We start from the raw sequence: 23,325 nt of genomic DNA on the forward strand, positions 1-23,325 counted from the left end.
GCTCTGTGTGTTTCATTCCACACACCCGGTTTGGGAGGTGCATTTATTGCTGTTTCTGCCTTCCTCCAGATCCTGTCCCGGCCTTCATGTCATGGCAAGAAGACAGTGAGTCTGGGGAGGCACAGTTGTCCCCCCTGGCTGGTCGCATCGTGCCTCCACCCTTGGAGGATAATGCCCTGCAGCTGCAAGCCCGCCACTTTCTCGATTTCGGCCACAGTCAGCGCTTCCTGCACCAGGACCCGGATGGAGTCTCACCCGCCAAAGCGCTGCCGAGTGGGAGGTGAGCTCAAATGCACCGCGACGCTGCTGCAACACTGCTTCCCTGACTTTGCCGCTGACCAGCATGTCCACCTGCAGCCACAGGCCCCGCCGTGCTTCCTTCGGTTCCAAAGAGAGCATGAAAGGGGACGCCGTCTCCCACCAGCTCACCAAGAAACTCCAGAACCTCAAGAAGAAGATCCGGCAGTTTGAGGAGCAGTTTGAGAGAGACAGGAACTACAAGGTAAGCTTCACCTCCAGCGCACCGTTTGTCAAGTCAGCAAAATGCAAGTGGGACTCGTGTGTAAGACCCCCTGCTCACCATTCCTCTTTTCCAGCCTTCTTACGGAGATAAGGCAGCTAACCCAAAGGTCTTCAAGTGGATGACTGACCTCACTAAAACACGCAGACAGCTTAAAGGTAAATAAAAGGACTGTGTATCCTCCCCCCAAAAAAAAGTCTCTACCTTTAAAAATGGACCCTCCCCAAAGACCTTATTTGGATCTCCAAGGCCCATGAGGTGCCTTCAATTACAGATGGTACTCTCCCTATTCCTCCTCCTCTTCAACCCTTTTGACTCTTATGCCTCTGTCCCACTCCTCAACATGCTAGCAACAGTGGTCAGCAGACCACCCCCCGCCCCCCCCGTCGTTTTGTTGACTAACCTATAGTACGCACGGTTTGGACAGGAGTGGTGCCAACACATCTGACGCCGCCTAACAAGTCATGTCCTCCTCAGATGCCAAACAAAAGGCGGAGGCAGAGCTGGCTCCCCAGACACGACCCAGGAGCAACACTCTGCCTAAAAGCTTTGGTTCCACACTGGAGCAGGTAGCACATGATGGAGGCTCAGACCGCCGTCTAACCCGTGAGGAGACCCTGGAGCTCATCCAGCGGCGTGTCCGGGACAAGCGGGAGGAGGACCGCTGGCCCGAGGATGTCCGGGTGAGCAGCGCGGTTAAGAGCACCACCATCGGGGCCTATATGTCACCAACATTCACTGAAGCTTCAAATCTGTTCCTTCTAACAGAAAATGAGCAAGGAGCAGCTGTCCTGTGAGAAGATGGTGCTGCAGAGAAATTTGCTACATTATGAAGGACTGCATGGCCGTCCAGTAAGTCTATAACTGCCATGCCTGCTGTTGGATATACGAGTGCCTGCCCGTCAGCCTCATTGCGGTGCCCTTTTCCCATGCTAACAGGCGACACGCGAGGATCGGCTGATCGTGAAGCCCCTGTATGATCGGTACCGTCTGGTCAAGCAGATGTTAGCCAGAGCCAGCATCACCCCCTTAACAGTAAGCTCTTCTGATCCCTCACCTCCACACTGCTTGGGAATGTGTCACCACAGCGGTGATGGCATGACAGCAGATCGGCAAGAGCACAGAACTCAAGGCAGTGTCTATGCCGCCCCCTAGGCATCTCCCTCCAGCAAGCGCAGGAGCCAGACACTCCAGCCCATCATCGAAGGAGAAACGGCACACTTTTGTGATGAGATCAAAGAGGAGGAGGAGGAAGAGGAGGATGAGGAGATAGGCGGGGACCTGAGTGAGCTGGAAGTTGTCATTGCCCCGGGCCCAGCAGCTGAGCTGGGCTCCTCACAGGCCAGGTCTGATTCCTTGCTGCAGCCCAAGGCAGAAGACAAGCTGGCCCTTGACCTGCGGCTGTCTAGTTCCAATGCCGCGTCCAAGTGAGTGTCCCACACCCCACGTTCTTCACACCAACCCTTATGGGTGTCTGCATCTAACATATTGAGTTGACAATCAACTTTGATGCTTTTTATATAATTATGTAGACCTGCTGCATTCTCTGCATCGTCCCATTGCTGCAAGGCTAAGGCCCCTCCCTCTGTGTTCTCTGGGGACAACAAACCATCAGTTTGAGTCCATAGCTGAATAAGAAAATAATTATTTTAAATAGTGTAGCTGGCTACATGATCCCGGCCTGGGTTCCTGCCTGATGGGTCTCAACGGAAAAGGACATAACTAGTATGCAAGTATGAATTCACAAGAAATTTCAGTGCATTTTAACCTTTATACCTATATATAGTATGAATTAGCATATAAAGGTTAAAATGTGCAATAATTTCTTGTCATACCACTGCAAATGCACATAAAATGCATGCGCATTTGCACTGTTACAACAATCGATTGGTGCACATATTGCTTTTAAAGGTGAATGTGTACTTGCATACCAGTTATTTGCATCCCTGTCTATAAATGTCCCTAAACTGGTTTAATCTGGTTCTTACCAGGATGTACCTTCACCCCTCTGTGCTTGCTCTTGCTGCCCTCTGTTTGTCTGGCAGTATGGGCCTTCTGAGGAGGTCTCTCCTCATTTTGATGTGGGCTGGATGAATCGTGACCCCTGACCCTTGTACTGCGTCCCACAGGCCTGAGCTCCTGGAGCAGCTGTGGAAAGCCAGAGCTGAGAAAAAGAAGTTGAGGAAAACCATCCGGGACTTTGAAGAAGAATTCTACCAGCAGAATGGCAGGTTGGTCCCCCCTGAGTCTGCAGGCTTTACAGCTGCCTGATCTGCTCACTGAGCTGCATTCTGTTTGACCGGAGTTGCCCCAGGCCAGCAGGATGTCCACTACACTGTAAGTGGATAGAAACCATGTAACCCCACTTTGGTAATGCTGTCCCCACTCCAGGAATGTGCAGAAGGAGGACCGTGCCCCCATGATAGATGAGTACAAGGGGTACAAGAGGGTGAAAGCTAAGCTGCGTCTGCTGGAGGTGCTCATCAGCAAGCAAGATTCCTCCAAGTCCATCTAGGAGGAGGCCTGCTCCCCCACCAGACCACACCGCCCTCCTCACAAAGTCATGGACAAAGGAGATGAGGAGGATGCCAGCTGGCAAGATCTGACAACCACAGCCTTTGCCTTTTTTTGTTTTTACATTAGCTAGATGTTTTTTTTCCATTTCCTCCTCCCTGTCTTTTGTTTTTCATTTCAAGTTGACAGTTTTTCATACAGAGAAGCCATTACTGTCTGAGCAGAGACAGATGGACGACTGTTTCACGGCCTGTTACACAGGCACTTGGACAAAGAAAAGGGACTCATTTACATGGAAGGGAAATGGAGTGGGAATCCCATCCAGACTCTGATGAACGCGTTTTACCTATCTGAATAGTTCCACTCTCAAGTACTGGCTTCTGTTACGTGGATGTTTGGTTATAAATTACTGTGTCTCTCTGTGTTCAAAGACGTGTGTCATTTTCTGCCAGCTCTGAGCTGGCAGGACATCTTTGGTCTGTTTTTGGTCACAATCTTTTGTTAGGTAGGCAGAAGATATCTCTCTCTCTCTCTCTCTCTCTCTCTCTCATTGTCTGGATTTATCCAAACACTGCTATATTCCAATGTACTCCAGAGTTAATACCAGTGAAACCAACAGTGACCAACTGTGGGAGGCCAGGGCTCAGATGGAGAGGGAGGGGCTCTTGTTTTCACGATTTGAACAGGGCTGTGTGCTGTAACAGGCAAAAATGTCTCAAAAGGCCAGTTTGTCTCAAGGTTGCATTCCCTTTCTTCAGCCAAAAAGCTTGCTGGTCATTGCTCCACCCTTCCTGAGCTCAAGTGCTTGTTTCACAGTCATCTATGTTTTGTATTAAACTTCTGTCTGAATACAGACCCATAAGGCTGGATATTGGCTGTTGGTAGTGGAATATGAATGGGCTTTTGTTTACTTCTGAACACCATCCCACTAGGGTCCGTTGCTGGGCTGCTGCACCTCCTGGAATGAGGGCTTTGCAACCATTTCAAGTTGGTTCCTCGAGGTTTTTTTTTTTCTGTCAGACCTTGAGAAATACTGGAAACTAACTGCATAATTCAGGACACCGTCACAGAGCAGACAGTCTGAAGGCCACAAGTCTTGGTAAATCTTCAGGCCCTCGAACCAGGCTGTCTCAGGTTCCCATGTCAACAACCATCCAGCCGCACTTGTGGTGGCAGTTTAGCCCAGGAGTGGCGTGTGGGGAGGTGCAGCCTATGTGTGGTTAGTTGGTTGTTCATAAAGACTACTACAGGTGTTCTGTAGGATACAAGTCGGCATTGCTAACAGTCTAGCTCGTTATCACACCTTGATGTTAGATTTACTATATATATATATATATACATACATATATAATATATTAAGTCATTTTCTAATCCTCTCGTTACCATCACTTGTAGTAAGCACCCCTGTTTAATGTCAGGCTGTTTTCCATAAGTTGGGTTTGGTGGCATCGGCTTGCAGGACCAGACCTTTTCCATCCCATTCAAATGAAGCAATAAGTGACATTGGCACCTGTGGAAAGGGAGCCTTGCGCTCCCTCGCTGAAGCAGCTGGACATCACTTTTTTTTATCCGCTGGTCTAACCCGCTCGAGTGTATCTGAATTAATGCTCGTCATATTAGACACTCGGTATCGTATCCTATTAATGTGCGGGACTGCAGGGGTTATTATCCAAAAGCGTGAGACCCTTGCATCCTCTGTCTAAAGCTGCCTGGCTTTCTACTTTGCTAACCTCATGTCCACTGTGCTGCAGCGAGTGCTAAATTTGTATCACGCAGGATGTACATTTTAAGCCCGGGTACCACCCCAAGCATGTTTGTTTTCACTGCCGGAGATGTCTGGGATGCTTTGTGTCAGATTGCATGACTGGACACCCCTAGGGCTGTTTCATATCTGAAATGCGTATCTGTGAATGTGTGAATGCTTGTTCGTTTTCGACATGCCAACATTGGTCAAAGTGCAGTCAGTAATAGTATGTTCAATGCAGACAATAAAATGAATGTAATTTACATGCTTGGCTAAATGTTTCTCTGCTTAACGCTGCAGGATGTTTGTTGGCACATGAGTAACAAGTGCCAGAAGAGGTGAGTGATGGTGAAAGAGCACGAGGATAGACTGTAGCTCTCGAAGATGATAACCGACTGCAAGAACTGGGACCCCTACCCTGTCAGTCTTAAATGGACGCTCATCCGTTCACTGATATATTTAAAGTATATATATATATAGTTAGAGAAGCATTGAAGGTCATATTAATGCTATGATTACTAATACTACTGCCTCATTTTCAGTTATCTATTCTGCCCTCTTGTGGCCTTGAATCTTTTTACACCAGCCACGCTGATATCTATAATCCAGTGGAGAAAGCTGACAGGAGGATGCCTCCCACAGGGTTTGCCACCATGTCTCTGGACTCTGGAATTTGCTAAGTCCTTTTTGTATGGAGAACTAGGTCACACTCAGACAAACATACCAAGAAATATTATTTTTGTAGTCTCTTTGGTATACTATTTTTGAACAGGCAGCAGCCTCTGGGGGAAGCCTAATGTGTCCACCACCTTTACAGGTGTGAATAATTCATGGCCTGGCAAATATTCCATTTCATTTGTTACACATTGTTTTTGTTGTTGTTTAATCCAGTGTCATTTAATTGACAGCATTGGGACACAAACGCACTGAGCTGGAGCCCTCGTGGGGCAATTAGTCACACAGCACAGGTCAAAGTGCGAGCACCTGCTCTCTCCCCAAACCAGGTGGGTGGAGATGGACACCAGCTGCTCTAAATTCGTTTCCTTTGTGCATTTGGCGCCACCATAAGGCGACAATGAGGTGGGGGCCGCTACACCCTCTGGCGCGCGTCTGCCGCTTGGTGGGAAGCTAGTGCGTGCCAACTCCGAGCCGGATCTCGTGCTGACTGACTGCAGAGACGACCGTGTGGCACCGCCAAGAGCTGGCTGGATTCCATCAGGCCCCGCCCTCGTTTTCTTAATTAACCAAGTGGCACTCTCAGGCTGATATGAAATCTATGTATATGTTTAATTTACATACACAAAAATTAACAATCATAGTTAGCTTTCAGTTTTCTTACCACCGTTTTTTGTTTTTACTATTTATAAAAAAAGATCTGCAAGGATAGGATGTCCGTTCCTATCCGAGCGACTTAAAAAGTGACACATCAGTGAGCAAACGGTCTAGCCCATCTCCCAGTGGACAGGTCCATGTGGAAATCCATCCTTCCAGCAGCCCATGATCAGCGACCACTGTCATCTCACTCTCAGAAACCTACATGAGATACACTGAACCCCACATTCACCCCTTCGGTGAACTGAATTTCTCATGCCAGCTGACTGCCACTGCAGCCAGCCCTGCTCTTCAAAACGGGGTTTGCTGATGGCCTCCACGCTTAGATGGGAGAGGCTCTGAACATCAAAGCATGAGAGATGGAAAAAAATTGTAAAAAAATCAGTGCATTTCTGGTCAGTAGTAAAGACAGGCCTTCGTGCGCACGTCTCCAGGGTGGCCCGCCTCCTGTAGTCCATTTAGTGTAGTCAAAATGGTTCATTTCCAAGTCATGGACTGCTTCAGTTTCAGATGCTAATTTGGTCCCTTTATGGTCTCATGATGCATGTGGTGAAAATGCCAATTCCCCCAAATCACCCATGCTACTACACTACCTGTTCAGTAGGGGGCACAATCCTCATGAAGATGTTAAGTTCAAGGGGGGAAAAAATAGCTGATACCATGAAGTCTGTGATGGAAGTCGGCTCTACCCATTCCTGGTAAGCTAAACTGGGTCTTTGCTGGGATCAGCCAGCCTAACACGGTGTCTCCTCCAGGGTGGCTGCAAGACCAGTGGCCTGTACTATGAAACGGGGTTACTGGCTTATCGGGGTAAGTTGTCGGATTTAAGGTACCACAGTTTAAATGAACTTCATATTCGTTCATTTACATTTTGCCCAGACTACCTTAAATCCGACAAGTTACCCCGATAAGCCAGTAACCCCAATTCATAGTACAGGCCCCAGGCCACCCAGAGCTCTTGGTCATAAGGGCTTATCAATGACTGATACACCTGGAGAAAAACAGAAGAGAGACACGTGGTCCAGCCATCTGCTGACAGTTTTTATGCTTCATTATATATTACATATCCGTGTAATAGAGCTTAGCTGCTGCACGATTAACAGTTGGGAAGAAGCTGGGCTGAATCAGCCCCTCCCACTGAACTCACCTGCGTAGCTCCGCCCATTGCTCATGTTCGTGGGGAGTAGGCTCCACTTGTCTGTAGCAGGGTTATAGTACTCCACTGAGGACAGGTTGCAAGAGCCGTCGTCCCCACCAATCACGTACAACAGCCCGTTAATGGCACACACTCCTATGGGGGTGGGGGGGGGGGGGGGGGGTGGTAGGTCAAAGGTCACACAGGGAATATTTTCAGTTATAAAACACTGACCAGACATCCTGACGAGGGTTATGCGGAGCCCGAAGAACACAGTCACATCACGGGGTTATGCCTGAAGGGGGCACTGTTCTGCTAGTGGCCGTGTTAGCGTGTCTCACCGGCATTCCGTCTGCACATGTTCATGTCGCACACCTGCTTCCAGGCGTTGCTGGGGGGGTCGTACACCTCCACGCTTTTCCTGACCAGGGGACCGTCATGCCCCCCAGCTACATAGAGCTGCCCGCTCAGCACACCAACCCCTGCAGGCCAAAAAAGACACACAAGACAAAAAAAAATAAAATTTTACGAATTCAAACGGCAGGAGGTGTGGACGTGGGGGAATGCCTTAAAGTGATTGTTCTGCAGCACCATCTGCTGGAAGCTGGACATGGTGCAGTCTGGAAGGCCAACACAGCCCTCCTCCACTCAGCTTGCTGGCGCCCTCTCTTGGTGAGAGTGAACGTGGCAGGGTAACAACTGTCCAGTAGGACGCCCTTCGCTGACTGTGCCATGGTGTGTATGAATTTTTGAACGTGGGGTGGGGTACCTGCACCACTCCGGCGTGTGCTCATGTCAGTCACATAACTCCACTCATTGGTGACAGGGTCGTACGCCTCCACGGTGCTCAGGCACTGGCGGGAGGCTCCATCGTACCCCCCCACGGCGTACAGCTTCCCTACGGGAGGGGGGAGTGGAGACACAGAGCGAATTAGCTGATGGTGACGAGCACAGCTGACGGCGGAGGGCGGTCGCAGCCCATCGAATCCACGTACCATCCACCACGCCGACCCCCACACTGCTGCGCCGTGTGTTCATGGCAGCCACAGAGCTCCACTCGTCTGTCTTGGGGCTATAGGCCTCCACAGAGGATAGGCCTGCAGGAGGCAGTCAGAGTTTGGGAAGATGCCGCCATCCATATGGATATTTCAGGCTGCCTCGCTGAGAAAAAGCCCTTTGCAGTGGATTGATGATGAGATTCGGGGTGGGGGGGTGGGAACGGCAAGCCCTCAGTGGCCTCCAGCGACTCTTTCTGTCACATTTTAACCTTTGGGGGGCAGGGGGGGTTTCTAGGTCCATAGGTAGGGCACAGAAGAGCACAGAACCGGACCAGCGAAGGGGTCGATGGCAAGTGAGAACCGCCTTCGACCAAGTGCAACAGAAACAGAGTGATCACGGACCGGTGTAGACCCAGCGGAGCGCAAAACGGGGGGGAGGGGAACATACCAGTGCTGCCGTCAAAGCCGCCCACGGCATACAGCAGGTCCCCCAGCACGGCGGCCCCCAGCGTGCTGCGACGTTCCTGCATGCTGCGGACAGAGCTCCACTGGTCACGCGCGCTGTCGTACACATCCACTGTGCGCACACGCAGCGAGCCGTTGAAACCCCCCACGGCATAGACGTGGCCAGCCATGAAGACCACTCCTACAGGGGCAGAGGGCATCCGGCTGAGAGCCGAGCCATCCCTTGGGGAAGGGGCGGGACCAAAGCACACGTCCGCCACGGACTCACCCGCTCTACACCGCCGGGATGGTAAGTCCGCCACCTGGTACCAGCGGTCTTCCTGGAGGTCGTAGCACTCTACACCGCGGATGGCTTTGGGGGCCTGGCCTCCAACCACCATCATCACCTTCCACGCACATGGGGGGCGGGGTTTAATACCATAAAAGGAATATGAGCAAGGGGGGGGGGGTCCCGGCATGGTGCCCACCTTGGGCAGGCTGATGGGAGTCCGCGGCCGCGTCCGGTCCGTCTCCATCAACCGCCGCTGCTCCACAGGAAGGAGGTGATACTTCATCGCCTCGATGAGGAAGTCTTTGCAGGTGCTGTTGTTTTTCACCAGTGACTCCTCCTCCACGATCTAGAATGGAACAAGTTACTGTCAGGATCGGGAACCGCTGCACACCCGGCACTAGGCTTGGGCGGTATCAATTTTTTCGTACCATCATGCCTTCTAGACATTTCACAACAGTTTACGGTATGTGACGGTATTAATGATAAAAAGGGATCATGTAGGCGACTGTAAAGTACAGCATCAGAGATCATTCAAACGAGATCGTCAGTGTGGCAGCTGAGCGCGACGGAAACGAGGAGGCAGGTCCACATGACCACCCCCTAGGGTGTATGGGAAACGAAGTTAACCAGTCTACGAACAGGAGCGCGAACTAAATATTAGTGCCACATGCAAACGCTCACCACAAGCAAATTATTCCTAGTCTACTTCCAAATAATTCTTCCGTTAGCCAAGCTCCCTGCTGTAATAAATTAATTTCATTTTAGATTTGCATTTTACATCGGTATAAAAAAAAAAAATTGTAGCTTCTGTTACATAAGCACAATGTTCACAAATAGAATGGAAATTAAATTAAAGGTCTGGGTGGGGAGTCCATGTCCACACAATGATTTATCACCATTATCTAAATTAAACAAGCGCAATGGATTCCACTATTTTACTTTTTCACTAATGCTCTTATTGCTACGACTTGCAGTCTCCATCTTTCTCACCCGTAGACTGACCTCTGGTGGCGTGTGCCTAGCATTACAATACAAGGCCTCCATGCAACATCTCTGCATCCGTTTAATAGAAAGAGGACCGACTGTATTTTTCAGTATTAAAAATAATACCTTTGGGATTTATAAATACCGGGGTAGTACCATAATACCGTGGTCTACCCTGTACGGCATGCCTCGGCAGACAGCAGGTGACTTGTGTTGGGGAGGGTTCAGTTACATGCCACACCTGCACCAGGTAGTCACATGACAGCAGGGGGAGTCGTACATGCTCCATCAGCTTGGGCATGTGGGTCAGCCGTGCCCCCTCGTCATGCTTTATCCAGGAGACCATGGCCTCGAACACCTGTGGAGACAGGAGCGGGTCGCGGGCGGCTTCCAGAGGCATCGCACAGCCTGCTCCAAGGTTCCTGCTAAGGCTGAGGTTCTCACCTTCTCCTCGGTGGACACGGTGAGTTTGTCGCTGGAGATGAGGCAGCAGACCTGCTGCAGGGAAAGGCCCAGGAATTCCTCCCCCAACACCACCTCCGAGAAGCGCTGCTCTGCTCGACACACGGCACAGGCCCACGGGTCACAGCGTGCAGCCAGTTCCACCCTATACACGTCTCCCTCTCCCAACACTAAACCGGTTAGGGCTGCAGTTAAACTGTTAAAGAACTAGTGACTGACAAGTGAAGCTGAAAAGTTCACACTGCAGAGTAAGCAGTATGAACCATGCAAGATGACAGTATCTGACAAGCAAGTTAAGTTTAGCAAGATCCGTACTCATAGATCCAACTGCAGCTGCTCAGCGCCCCCTGTTGGCTCACCTGCATGGGCCTGGGCTTGGCTCATCAGCTGGGTACAAGCGTGCAGGTCAGCGAAGGCACGGATGCCCAGGCAGTTAGTGGGGTGCAGCTGGGTGCGCAGGAAGTTGCAACACATCTGACGCACGTCTATCAGCTGCAGGAGGCTGGCAGCCGGCAGCAGGACCTGCAGAGATGGGGGTGGCAAGACCCTAAGGATCCCCAGTACTGACAAGCAGTCAACAGAACATAATGTGGGCAAGATGCCCCCTAGTGGTCAGATGAAGCCCCCGGTTCTACAGCACAGCTGGGACCAGCAGGAAGATGCCACAACGCAGACAGCAGGAAACCATGTAGTGCTGCACTCACATAACAGAATGACTAACAGGCAGACATGCCTTAAACACTCCACCTACTGGTGACAATTGCAGCAGCACTAAAAACAAATACACTATGGTTCTTACGAAGTGGGAGGGGGAGACTCGACAGGAAACCACCACATATTAGCCCAGAGCTATCCAGCCAATGGCTAGGAGCGCTACACGCATTAGCCAATAGCCATCCAGCCAATGGCGGAGGGCGCTACATGCCCAGTGTCTCTGTGGACACACACGCACACACAATGCTTACACATGCCTGCTGTAAACACAGAGAGGATATCCTGTTCCAGCACAATAAGAGGAAATGACAGAAAGGCTGCTGGGAGAGGAGGGGGCTGCCCACAGGGCTGGTGCTAACCCCACCAACCCAGCCGCCATCACGAACGCCATCATGCAAACCCGGGAGTCCATTTTCACACCATGATGTGTCACCTTGTTATGCTGGACGACCAATCAAAATGAATACAGAAGTTCAAAGAAGGAGACCTAATGAACGCCAGCGTGTCCAATCACATCGATCCGGATGTTTAAATAAGGAATAAGTCTAATCCGCTTCTTTGGACGCTATTACAGCTATTCGGTTGGCCCGCCTCCACCCCTCCACCACCCGGTTCCCCGTCCTGGTCCGGGGTCGGCTCCGTCGCCTCCTGCCTGGTCGCCCAGCCCGATCTGTCAGCTTCAGAGACGATGGAGCCGACGACCAAGAGATGGGCTTTGCCAAAGCACTTTCCTCATACACATTCAAATTCTTCCAACAAAAAAAACACTCTTGTCGAGTCAAACTATTGAGGTCTCCTTGGCTGAACTATATTTGAAACAAGTGCAAACCACATTTTATCACGTTGATTTCAAGCTACCGAGCGCATCAGTGCAGTCAGGGTTCAGGGGACAGGCCTCGCACGTCTCAGACCCAGAAAACCTCTTTCTCTCTTTCTTTGATCTTCCCCCATCTCTGCGCCCACTTTGCCGGCCCCCACTCACCTGCACGTTCTCCTCAGTCACCTCGATTTCCGCTGTGTAGATGTAGTCCACCAACCGCTGCAGCGTGAAGCCGTCCACATCCCGGATCTCCACTTGCTGGGCCGTGCTCTCGCTCATGTCTCCTGCGTGTCAGACAAAAAAGATGCATGTGCGTTAAAATGACCGTGAAAATCGGGGCTTACCCTGCACAGCGCCGACGCCTCACTCAGGTGCAGACTCTCTTACACAGGGGTCACCAACATGGTGTCCGCAGGCACCAGGACGCCCCCCAAGGACCACACGAGTCGCCCGCTGGCCCTGTTCTAAAAATAGCACGACTCATCAGTGAGCAGCGTCTAAAATTTAATTGTATCCTGTTGCTATTCTTCTTTAATCACATTTGCATTTAGATAGATTTGAAAATGGCAATATCTCTCTCTCAGTTTCAAAACGGTTGGTGACCCCTACTCAAACACTACCCCAACCAACCGCAACATTCTGCCCATTAGACCACTTCACACACACAGTGAACTGGATTAGCTTTGCGGATGCAATCAGAATGGAAGAGGTCACACGAAGTAGGGCCCATTGCGAATCAGGAATGGAGTCTGACTGACCATACATGTTCACCCATCATATGAATGTCATCTACAAGACACATCCCGCATATCAAGATTCAACATTGGCCCCAGTAATACACCTGATCCACTGAATCTTTCAAAGACCAGAAGTAAATATCTATGGTCTCCATCCCCATCACAATGGACGTCTTGGCATTGACCAACCTTTCAGGAAGGGGGGGGGGGAGATCTAATGCCAGGAAGCTGCTGGATGTTACCTGTGAACATGGCGCAGAAGTAGGGACTGCAGGAGGCCAGAACCACCCTGTGCGCTGGGACCTCCACACCATCGGCCAGCAGGAGGACGTCACACAGCATCTTCCTGCTGCAGAAATACAGCTGGCTTAAGGAACCAACCATCCCCTTCCCACACACACACATCCAAAAGGGGGAGCAGGAGAAGAGAACAGGCTGTGATTGGACTTTCGAGAGAGAGGCACACGGGGTACTGCTGTCTTTCCACAATTCCTCACATTTTTTTTACCTGCTAGACATTAGTAATCTTTCACAGGATACCTTTAAAGGGGAGGGTTTTACAGTGGCATCCATGGTAGGTGTGGTCAGCCCCAACCCCAGGGGGGCAGGACCCAGCAGCAGCATAGCAGCATACCTCCTGAGGTCATTCATCAGTCGGAAGGCCTTCTTCATGTGGGTGTGGTTAAGGGGGGGCACCCCAGAATCCCTCTCATCTTCCTGCAGGTCTGGTGGTGGTTGGGGGCTCAAGTTTTGGGTCCTTTTCAGTGCCGGAGAAATGGGGGGGGGGGGGGGGTCAGTGATCTTAGTGGGTTAATATATTTGAAGTGAACGATATGGTCATGAAGATCCACATGAAAGTATTTGTCAGTTCTTGCTATATTTTTACTTTATATTTAAATGCAAAAAGTGATCCACTGAGTCACTGGCAAAAACGATATTTAACTGACCCCCCTCCTCCGATATGAACTGTTACATCTATATACAGTGAGTTGAGACAAAATGGGCCCAGATATATATATATATATATATATATATATATATATATATTCCACCCCATCTACAAAACACATTTAGTAATGTCCTGATTAAAGACAGACGAAAACTATATTTAGAAGGTTTAAATTGGACAACAGTTGCCAGCCTTTGAAATAAACCGCAGTCTATTATTATTATTATATCAAATAAGCCACTGACCAACTGACTGACCCTTAATATAAAATTACCCTCTAATATTTTAAAATGCTTCCTACGGCCAAGTAAATCTGCATAACCTCATATTTCTGCGTTTAATTTCATCGGGCAGCAGGGCAGGCTCTCCGGGAAGCGGCTTGTCCGTGGGGCGGAATGGTGGTAAGGGCGCCCTGACAAAGCTATGCACCGGCACCGGCCGAAGACACCAGCCGCCGTCGAGTGAGGGAAGGACGGCCAAGCGGAGGCGCCGCAGCCGCCCTTCAGGGGGACCATGCAAACGTGTCATATGGGCTTTCGGGAAAAGCGCCGCATCCTTTAACTTCCCTTCGCTTGCAGGTTATGTATAATCATTAAGAAATAAAAAATAAGCAATAAATGCAGGTCCAGCTGAGGGGTGTGAGCGGGATGCCGTGTATCGGTAATGCCGTACAGTCGTAGTACATCACATCCCAACAAGCAAGATGCGACCTCGGGAGAGCTCCGGTGGCCGCAGACCGGCGCACCCCGCACGGGGTTACCTGCTGCAGCTGCGCCGGCACACGGCCGCTCGTTAGCAGCTTCCCTCCCAAATGACGGATGGTCCGGATTTCTTACCCCGCATATTCCATGGCTCCGCTTCTACTGCATGTACTCCAGCGCTGGGACCGTGGTTCCTAAGCACCGTTCTGCTCCTCCTCTTTCCATTGACCGCTCGGAGGCGCAGCGTTGTGACCCAGGTAGACGATGCTATGCTAAGCTAGGCTAGGCTAGGCTAAGCTAAGCTAGTAGGCAGTGAGCCCGCCCCCCACACCGACTCTATCACCATTGCACAAGCGCACCCACTGGGGGTGGAAGAGGCTGTTTTCCCAGCATCCTCAAACCCAGCCCGCCTTTCCCGTTTCCCTTAGCGCCGCCGTGTCGCGTAGCAACAACACACATAAATGAATGATAATGTTCGTGTTTGCATACTAACGCTACAGAACGCTGCTCTACGCGAAACACTCCGGTGTGGACACTTTCTAACAAAAGGAGCCGGCAATTTCGAGTCCTTAAAGCAAGAGGGATTCATTCAGCTCTATATATTTACATAGAAAATTGATTCGTGTTCAGTAATTGGCACGCTGCCATTCCACAATTTTTAACAAACACAAAGGTGCCAGCAACGCATATTAAAAAGGGTCGCTTATACAAATTAAAATTAGACTTCTAGGTTTAAGCAGTCTTCACGTAACAGATTTAAGATTTTATTTGTCTCGGAGGATCGTGAGATGGGAGTGACCGAGAACAGTGTAGATTTTGAAGATGTTAAAAAACCAGCACACAGCTTTTCAGTTTATAAACTTTATTGAATTACAAATAAACAATTCATTTTTAAATAAATAAAATCACCAAATTCTTGCATGTAGGGATCCTCTGACAGCTAGGATATATGACAAAACTGCTCCAGCCCCACTATCACACCTCAAGGGGGTCTTTGGTCGCGCCAGGCCCCTGAGCAGCCCACCTATGTGTAAACTGACCCTGCATGCACGATCTGCATGCCACGTGCTTCTTCCCCATATGGAGGCATAACTTATCCAGGCTGCTCCATGCCTACTCCGGGTCACCAACAGGACAAAGGACATCATGTGAAAAGGTATTCCTACAAGAGGTAGAGAGGTTGCATTAGTGCCCATTTTCAGGAACAAATTGCCTTTGTCAACTGGAATATTTGTCAAACCGACTATTTGGGTAAACGCCTACATTTTATAACATGTTACATATACGCAGTGTGATTCTGCTGCCATCTTGCGGCAGTAGGAAAATGCGCATGATCAATCGATCAGTCACCTCAAATCGTGAAAGCAGCAAATCACTCAACCAAAATGCACATTTTAAGATTAAAATTCTAAAAGCGTTGTGTTTCTAAAAGAATGTGTTAAATTTAAACATCACACATGCTGTACGTGTTCATTTTAGGTCCTTCTGCGCGTGCAAACGGAAGTCGTACGATAAATCAGGAAAGTGGAAATCGCCGCTTATCGCTGCCTGCTGCGTTTTCATCATCTGATACCAATCCGATGCGAATGCCCAAAGCGACGGTAAATCATTTTTTATGGCATAGATTCGCCGCAGCTCCAAGCCGGCATGAGCAGACGGTGCCTTTTCAAGCCGATGGGGGGCGGATGACACCGCCTCCGCTTCCAAAGCCTGATGCAATCCTGCACCGCCTAACAGATGTCCGAGCCTGCCACCCGCCCCTTCTCCACCCGTAGCACTCCGACACCGCCCGGCTCACAAAAAGCACACCTTCCAGTATGACAATCCTATTTAAATAAATAATGAGCATTTAGGGTATGCATGCAAGTCAATACTAGTGCATGCAACCGAAGAGCCTGATAAACATCCAAAAATAGCTGCTGTTACCCTCAGTACAGAAGGCGCCGCACGCGTCTGCTCGGATTCCCTTACTTATTTTGGAACTATAAGCTTCTGAAGCATCCCGAAGAAGCGGCCCTCATTTTCACAGGACGTCGGTGTGGCCGTTTTTTTACGCCAAAATACGGCTTCGCGTCCAATTATAAGTAAAATAAATCAGGGTTACGCATTTATTTTTTACTGGGCGGCGCATGTACCATAAGCCTCATTCAGGCACAACCCATATGCGTGCCTCGGTTTTACATAATTTAAATGAATCATCGGTATCCCTTCATTGTAGTACTTGCTCGTATGAACAGTTTAAATCAATATGAAAGCTGTCACACAAGTATTTTACAGCTTCACCTAGCGGAACAGATGGCCAGGCACCCCTCCCCCCAAACGGCACGGGGAGAGGGGCGTCCGCATTCTGACCTCCAATAAAGGCTTGAGAATTCAATAATAACCCGACAGTTGAGCATATACTATAATATCGTTACACCAAAGACGAATTTAAAACTGGAGTCTATTTTTATTCCATCTAAAAATTTACAAATAAAATTAAGAATAACCAGCCAACCAAAGAAACCCTTTCTTGAAGTATCCAGGACCAGCATATTTATAATTCTCCCCAGAAAGACCCCCCTGTTCACACATACGAAGGACCAGCAGATACTTACCATGATCTCACCCATGGTCTGAGGCAGAGAGCCCCGGTTCTCAGCTCGCTTTGGCCAGCCTGAAGTCAGTCTGGCGCCATCCTCATCAAACAGGACTTAAAAGTAACAATTTATTAAAATCCATCTGCTTTGTGAATTCTGGGGAGGAAAAGGGAAAAGACACAGCTTTAAAACAGGACGACCGGTATTAAACACAAACGACTGACTATATTTAAAAAAAAAAAAAAAAAAAAAAAAAAAACTGCCCATCTACCTCTCTGCCCACTTTCCCGCATGACCACTGCAATGGGCCCCTCTGGACAAGATCTGTTCTCCACATTAACATGTACCTACTAAATTTGGTAACCAGTCCTGGAGGGGGTGGGGGGGGCAAATGACATCTTTCCAGATGCGAATGCAATACAAATTTGGTTGATTTGTGATGGAAGGTGCTTCAAATAGCCATCACGTACAGTTTACAGTCACTTAGAGAACCTGCCGAGTGCCAATACAAGGCCGCTGAAGTCATAGCACCATATAACCATCCTGAGGTGTGTGTAAGCCACACACCTCATTTACATCTAAAACAGAAGCTACCAAATGCATTAAGTGGGCAGGACTACTGAATCGCATTAAGATGTTGAGGGAAAGGGAAGGTGGTTAGGTGTAGGATAAATAACTGAAGTCACAAACCTTGCATACAAACGCTGCTCTCCTTGAATTGGGTGGAATTAAATAGTGGAGCTAAAATCGTCAAGTAAACAGGAAGTCTAAGCCCCACTCCGGTACGACCTCCTTAAACTGAAAACTGTCTGGAATATGGAGTTATAAAGACATCTGAAAACCAGAAGCACATCTAAACCTTTAAGAAAGAGGTTTCAAAAAAGGAAAAATAAAGTCATTGACTCTATGGCGATTTAAAGTGAAATTGACATCGACTTAACTAATGAAGTAATTGACTTACCTATTTAAAGAAATTAGTCAACAAAGACTAGAAGACAGGTGCATGCACTTACTTTACATTAAGCTGCAAGAGATTTGGTTGGCGCAGCATAACCTGTCTTATAGAATCTGTATTTAGTAAGATACACACTTCATTAACACGTCTTGTGGATAAAGTATTGCTACAAACCTGAGGCGCATATCCTATGGATTTTCAGCTGGGTTTCTACAGCTCTGCAGTACCCCCTGGAGATTCCCATGATGCAGTAGGCTCAGCTAAGGTATACATCCAGCTTTTTTGTTCACTAAAGGTTTGGAACAAAGCTCTAACATTTATTTAGGAAGGAAGATACATTGAACATAAGCTCATCTTGATGCTAGGAGTGCAGAAGTAACCAGAGGTCTGTTTGCGGCGTCAAATCCGGTGAGTTTTAAAATACCTGCTTGCAAAGTCACGATTCCTTCATGGTCAACAGGGGTCACTGAGACCCCAATGAAACAGAGGCAGGAGATAAACAGAGAATAAAGAATGCTAAGACATAATGTACTGGTGAACATTGCACAGGCCCTGGTACCAGGTGCGCCCTGCAATTCTGGCTCAAATAGTATTCATAAAACACTTTAAATACACTGGGAAAACTTTATTAACTGAAAAAATACCCCCATAAGGCTTGTATCCTCAAATAAACGTAACTTCTATATAGAGTAAAAAGTTTTATTTAAATGGAAATACATACAGTTTACCGGTATTTGAAATAGACAGTAAAGGTTAATCTATGTACCAGAAATACAATGAAACAGACATATAAATGTCAGTATCCATAATGGCGCTGAAGTCCTTTGTTTTTGTAATGATTTTACTGTAAAAATAGGGAAAGAAAACAATCTTGAAAATGCTCAGATAAACCTGTTTTTTTTTTTTTTTAATTCTCGGTGATTGAAAAGAAAAACATATTCACCGTAACAGCTAACAATGTGTCATAATAACGGCAACCACTTAACTATAACATTCACACTAACTGGGAGCAAACCACAGGTCAAGCACTAAAACGGGGCTTTTAGGTTTGATTTAGTAACAACGGCAGTGAACCTACATGACTTTGAGAAGAGTGACCTAGTCCTTAAAAATCCTGCGTCAATCTTTCCCATTTGGACCGAATAAAACTAGACATAAATTATTCTATCACTTTGGTATTTTTTTCAGGGGAATACGATTTCGTTTTTAGACTAGTTTTGTGAACAGGAGCCACCTAATTATAAAAACAGAACTAAGGACTAAATCAAGTTCACTGCAATTGACTACTTGGCTACTTAGGTCAAAACATGAGGTCTCGGGGAGAAAGAAAAAAAACACTTAATATAAACTTCAATACAGATGTTTAAAAAGAAAAGAGGCAATTAAGTTACAAAACACATAAACTAAAGCAAATGGAAAAAAAACACAGACCTGCACTAACAAGCAAAGCATCTATCTGAACTGACATGTCAGATGTGTATGGGAAGAATACAGTGAGCCGTAACACGTGGAGTTCACCCCCCACCCCGGAAATTAACAGGAAGCGTGAAGAGTCCTCCTACACCCCCCTGGCCTAGGTTATCTGGATGGATGGAGAAGGGCACGGCCGCCAAGCTGAGGACTGCCTTGCGTGGGCGGCCCGGTAAGGAGCCCCTACCTGCCTGCCCCCGCCCGGGGGCATCCACAGGACGGCCCGGGTAGTCTAAAGTGAATGTGGTGGGAGGCTCTGCGTCTGGCTATGGGATGAAGCTGCAGGGGGGCGCGTTCTCAGGTCCTTAATACGAGCCTCCGTAACCCCCCCTGCCATAACCGCCACCGCCTCGGGAGTACGGCGCGCCGCTTCTGCCCGAGTAATTACCTTTCATTGGGCCGTAGCCAGAGGACTGCTGGCCGTAACCGCTTCCAAAATCATTGTAGCCGTTCCCGCCGCCGTAGCCGCCCATTTGATCGCCGTAGCCTCCATATCCACCGCCGTAGTTGCCTCCGTAGCCGCCGCCGTATCCTCCATCATTCCCCCCGTAGCCGCCATAGCTGTAGCCGCCTCTTCCGCCTCCGTAGCCATTTTGAGACCTTCCCATTCCCCGTCCGCCGCGGCCCCGGCTCCGACCGCCGGCGGCCTGCATCTCCTGCTTGGTGAGGGCTTTCTTCACCTCCACCTTGTGTCCGTTGATGGTGTGAAACTTCAGCACCACCGCTTTGTCGGCCGAATCATTATCGTCGAAGTAGACGAAGCCGAAGCCGCGCTTCTTGCCGGTCTGCTTGTCGCTGATCACTTCGGCCTTTTCGATCGCGCCGAACTGGGAGAAATACTCTTGGAGGTGCTCTTCCTCCACGTCGTCTTTCAGACCGCCGACGAAGATCTTCTTCACCTTGGCCAGAGCCTCGGGTTTTCCGGCATCTTCACGGGCCACGGCCCGCTTCAGCTCCACATTGTTGCCGTCCAACACATGCGGCCGGGCAGCCATGGCGGCGTCGGCCTCCTCCGCGGTGGAGTAGGTCACAAAGCCGAAGCAGCGCGACCGCTTCAGCTGCTGGTTCTGGACAACCACGCAGTCAGTCAGCGTCCCATACTGCTCGAAGTGTTTGCGGAGACCGTCGTCGGTGGTTTGCACGTTTAACCCGCCGACAAACAGCTTACACAGTTGATTTTCCATCTTGGTCGTTGGGTTAATGTATTTATGTATATGTGCGCCTGTGCGATCTCGACTGTAACAACAAAGCACGTATGCCTTCACCCGGCTCGAAATGGCGGAAGGCTGGATGCACAAGAGGATAAGAAATGGCGGAGAAGAGGCGTTTCCTTGACTTCCATACGCCCAGCTGTGTCGTTTTCATCATCCATTGGCCGGCCGATGCCTTCTTTCATCGGTCCGCTTCTCTGAAACCCCCACCCCCAAGAGCAGCCACCCTTGCGGTTCTCTTTCTTCGCAAGCTGGCAGTTTTTCCTAATGTCGCTGAAATTTATTATTGAAAGAACCTATTATGCGAATATGGGTTGGTGAATGAAGTTCTCGGTATGAGGGTGTTGTGCAGTTTGCAGTTAAAACGAAGAATCTACAACGCCCTATTGTAATATGAAATGTTTAAACTGGCAAATGGCTATAATTAATTTTAATCTTGCAATCCCCCCATTCTAATATATCCCAAAACAGCCCTCCCACCATAATTGTAAAAAGCTTAGATAACTTAATTTGAAACTCTTTCACTGTTCCCCCCGCCGTGAATGGATTAGGTCAGAAACACACTTACATTCAAAGCTTGGTGTAGGACACTCGGTCAACGCGACATTTCCTCTGTAAACATTTTATGGACAGTAAACGTAAGCTAAGTATCAGAGGGGATCCCGCTATGCTGATTCCAATGCGCCCGTCCAGATTTTTACGGCGCAGCCAGTAAAGCTCCACCCATCGGTCATTCAGACACTGAGTGGATGGAGACAAAGCGGCAGGTGAATGAACTCAGTGGACAGTAACTACACAGCCGGCATCCGATGCTAAAATACAGGTTGGGAACAGTAAAAATTTTTATTACAAGCCAAAATCATCAAGGTGTACAATACAATTAAAATTACATTCCACACACAAGCACGGGTCCCGCGGATGGGGGTGGGAGACCCAGAGGGGGGGGAAACGAAATCACATTACAAAATAAAATGAACGCTCACATAAGCATCAGGGCATGGCGGGTGCCCAAAATAACTTAGTCACAGCAAAAAAATAAAACCAAGGATGAGTATATTTTGAACACATTTCCGTTCCCCTGAGTTTGGTACGACTAAAGCGAATTTTAGAAGTCGCATGATACAAGGGATTAAATTACAGCATGTCGCCCTATGTTTCAGGGCTTATAAAAACGACGAACTAGAGCCATCACAGTTACAATCTGACAGTATTACAGGAAGTTTAAACTAGCTACAAAATGTCCGTTCAATAGGTGTCACTTGGAAATACTGAGTTCGGGGAGCGAGGAGATGAACATGGGGTCGCACGTCCTCCCCCAGGCAAATACAGGTAGCGAATACAACGTGTGTATTCGGATCGGCACGTGTACAGGTGTCTCCTTCCCTCCTCGAACGCCGATGCATTTACAAGGTCCATGTTCAAAATCTGTAGGTCCCCAAGCCAAGTCCCGAACCGTTAGTGGACGTTACCAAGTGAAAATGACTAATAGCTACCGTATCCACCCCGACCGTAGCCACCGCTGCCACCCCGGGAGTAAGGTGCGCTGCTTCTGCCTGAATAATTCCCCCCTTTCACTGCGCCGTATCCGGAGGACTGTTGAGCGTAATCGTCCCCAAAGTCACTGTAGCCGTTCCCGTAGCCGCCTCCCATCTGGTCACCGTATCCCCCTCCGTAGCCTCCCTGGTTACCATAACCACCGCCACTGCCGTAGCCACCGCCGTATCCTCCATCATTCCCCCCGTAGCCGCCATAGCTGTAGCCGCCTCTTCCGCCTCCGTAGCCATTTTGAGACCTTCCCATTCCCCGTCCGCCGCGGCCCCGGCTCCGACCGCCGGCGGCCTGCATCTCCTGCTTGGTGAGGGCTTTCTTCACCTCCACCTTGTGTCCATTGATGGTGTGAAACTTCAGCACCACCGCTTTGTCGGCGGAATCATTATCGTCGAAGTAGACGAAGCCAAAGCCGCGCTTCTTGCCGGTCTGCTTGTCGCTGATCACTTCGGCCTTTTCGATCGCGCCGAATTGGGAGAAATACTCTTGGAGGTGCTCTTCCTCCACGTCGTCTTTCAGACCGCCGACGAAGATCTTCTTCACCTTGGCCAGGGCCTCGGGTTTTCCGGCATCTTCACGGGCCACGGCTCGCTTCAGCTCCACGTTGTTGCCGTCTACTACATGCGGCCGGGCGGCCATGGCGGCGTCGGCCTCCTCCGCGGTGGAGTAGGTCACAAAGCCGAAGCAGCGCGAGCGCTTCAGCTGCTGGTTCTGGACAACCACGCAGTCAGTCAGCGTCCCATACTGCTCAAAGTGCTGCCTAAGTCCGTCATCTGTGGTTTGCACGTTTAGGCCCCCAACAAAGAGCTTACACAGTTGGTTAGTCATGACTCGATTAAACAGCTTTTTCCCGCAGCAATTCGAAATGCTCGCCGCAGCTGCGGGTTTCTTCTTTTGAGAGAATCGAGGGCGTTTCTGTCCTGCGTCACGAAACGCGTCAGTCACCGCGATTGGCCGCCACCGCGCGGCCTCGAGATCTTCTCAAACAGATCTAAATGGTCGCATCTGCGTTCGTTACTTTCTTTTATCCCTCTTGGTCGAATATCTTCATTCTTCTCACTGAGATACGATCCCCACAATATGGAATACGTGGCTTAAAGGAAGAAAAAACCCGCAGAAGTAGTGCACTTACCTTCCTGCCGGCCTACTTAAAAATAATCATATCGAAATGCCTACAACTAGCTATTGTCCACAATTGTGCTAATATTTTACGTTA

The 23,325-nt window shown here is 49.2% G+C and overlaps 4 protein-coding genes across 8 annotated transcripts in view; 1 reads left to right on the plus strand and 3 right to left on the minus strand.

The window, feature by feature from the left end:
• The window catches only part of fam13b (family with sequence similarity 13 member B), a 33,422-nt gene extending 28,381 nt beyond the window's left edge, over positions 1-5,041 (plus strand). For all 4 annotated transcript variants that reach the window (XM_049027925.1, XM_049027924.1, XM_049027926.1 and 1 more), the window contains 9 exons: positions 70-280; positions 358-502; positions 597-678; positions 998-1,203; positions 1,289-1,372; positions 1,460-1,555; positions 1,676-1,947; positions 2,650-2,751; positions 2,912-5,041. In XM_049027925.1, the coding sequence (XP_048883882.1) occupies positions 70-280; positions 358-502; positions 597-678; positions 998-1,203; positions 1,289-1,372; positions 1,460-1,555; positions 1,676-1,947; positions 2,650-2,751; positions 2,912-3,035 (1,322 nt within the window). In that variant the 3' untranslated portion in view covers positions 3,036-5,041. The remainder of the gene's footprint in view (positions 1-69; positions 281-357; positions 503-596; positions 679-997; positions 1,204-1,288; positions 1,373-1,459; positions 1,556-1,675; positions 1,948-2,649; positions 2,752-2,911) is intronic.
• Positions 5,042-6,046: 1,005 nt separating this feature from the next.
• Positions 6,047-14,701, minus strand: klhl3 (kelch-like family member 3). 2 transcript variants are annotated; one of them, XM_049027944.1, is made up of 15 exons: positions 14,482-14,701; positions 13,331-13,453; positions 12,939-13,045; positions 12,122-12,243; positions 10,785-10,947; positions 10,408-10,517; positions 10,205-10,321; positions 9,176-9,325; positions 8,977-9,094; positions 8,692-8,889; positions 8,241-8,342; positions 8,015-8,143; positions 7,587-7,727; positions 7,258-7,401; positions 6,047-7,101 (listed from the first exon to the last, which is right to left on the minus strand). In XM_049027944.1, exons 1-15 carry the CDS (start codon positions 14,493-14,495, stop codon positions 7,073-7,075), a joined length of 1,767 nt encoding a protein of 588 aa, XP_048883901.1. In that variant the 5' UTR covers positions 14,496-14,701; the 3' UTR covers positions 6,047-7,072. The 2 variants fall into 2 exon arrangements, with proteins under 2 accessions (XP_048883901.1, XP_048883902.1); XM_049027945.1 differs by lacking the exon at positions 14,482-14,701 and having other exon boundaries at positions 12,939-13,083; positions 13,331-13,454.
• A 490-nt stretch (positions 14,702-15,191) lies between these two features.
• LOC125750330 (heterogeneous nuclear ribonucleoprotein A0-like) lies at positions 15,192-20,633 on the minus strand. Its single transcript, XM_049027951.1, has 3 exons — positions 19,739-20,633; positions 16,944-17,081; positions 15,192-15,508 (listed from the first exon to the last, which is right to left on the minus strand). The coding sequence occupies exons 1-2, from the start codon at positions 20,532-20,534 to the stop codon at positions 17,029-17,031; spliced, it is 849 nt and encodes a 282-aa protein (XP_048883908.1). The 5' UTR covers positions 20,535-20,633; the 3' UTR covers positions 15,192-15,508; positions 16,944-17,028.
• A 752-nt stretch (positions 20,634-21,385) lies between these two features.
• Positions 21,386-23,086, minus strand: LOC125750329 (heterogeneous nuclear ribonucleoprotein A0-like). The gene has a single exon (XM_049027950.1). It carries the CDS (start codon positions 22,935-22,937, stop codon positions 22,044-22,046), a length of 894 nt encoding a protein of 297 aa, XP_048883907.1. The 5' UTR covers positions 22,938-23,086; the 3' UTR covers positions 21,386-22,043.
• Positions 23,087-23,325: the final 239 nt, after the last annotated feature.

The sequence above is a fragment of the Brienomyrus brachyistius genome, chromosome 10, assembly GCF_023856365.1.
Source record: "Brienomyrus brachyistius isolate T26 chromosome 10, BBRACH_0.4, whole genome shotgun sequence".
Taxonomy (NCBI): domain Eukaryota; kingdom Metazoa; phylum Chordata; class Actinopteri; order Osteoglossiformes; family Mormyridae; genus Brienomyrus; species Brienomyrus brachyistius.

Excerpts from the sequence above, each read along its gene's own strand:
- LOC125750330 (XM_049027951.1), bottom strand. The coding sequence starts at position 20,534 with ATGGAAAATCAACTGTGTAAGCTGTTTGTCGGCGGGTTAAACGTGCAA. Across the intron at positions 17,082-19,738 it reads TGGCTACGGCCCAATGAAAG|AATTCACAAAGCAGATGGAT; the intron begins GTAATTACTCGG and ends TTTCCTCCCCAG.
- LOC125750329 (XM_049027950.1), bottom strand. The coding sequence starts at position 22,937 with ATGACTAACCAACTGTGTAAGCTCTTTGTTGGGGGCCTAAACGTGCAA.
- klhl3 (XM_049027944.1), bottom strand. Across the intron at positions 9,326-10,204 it reads CATGTGACTACCTGGTGCAG|ATCGTGGAGGAGGAGTCACT; the intron begins GTGTGGCATGTA and ends GTTCCATTCTAG. Across the intron at positions 7,102-7,257 it reads CAATGGGCGGAGCTACGCAG|GTGTATCAGTCATTGATAAG; the intron begins GTGAGTTCAGTG and ends GTTTTTCTCCAG.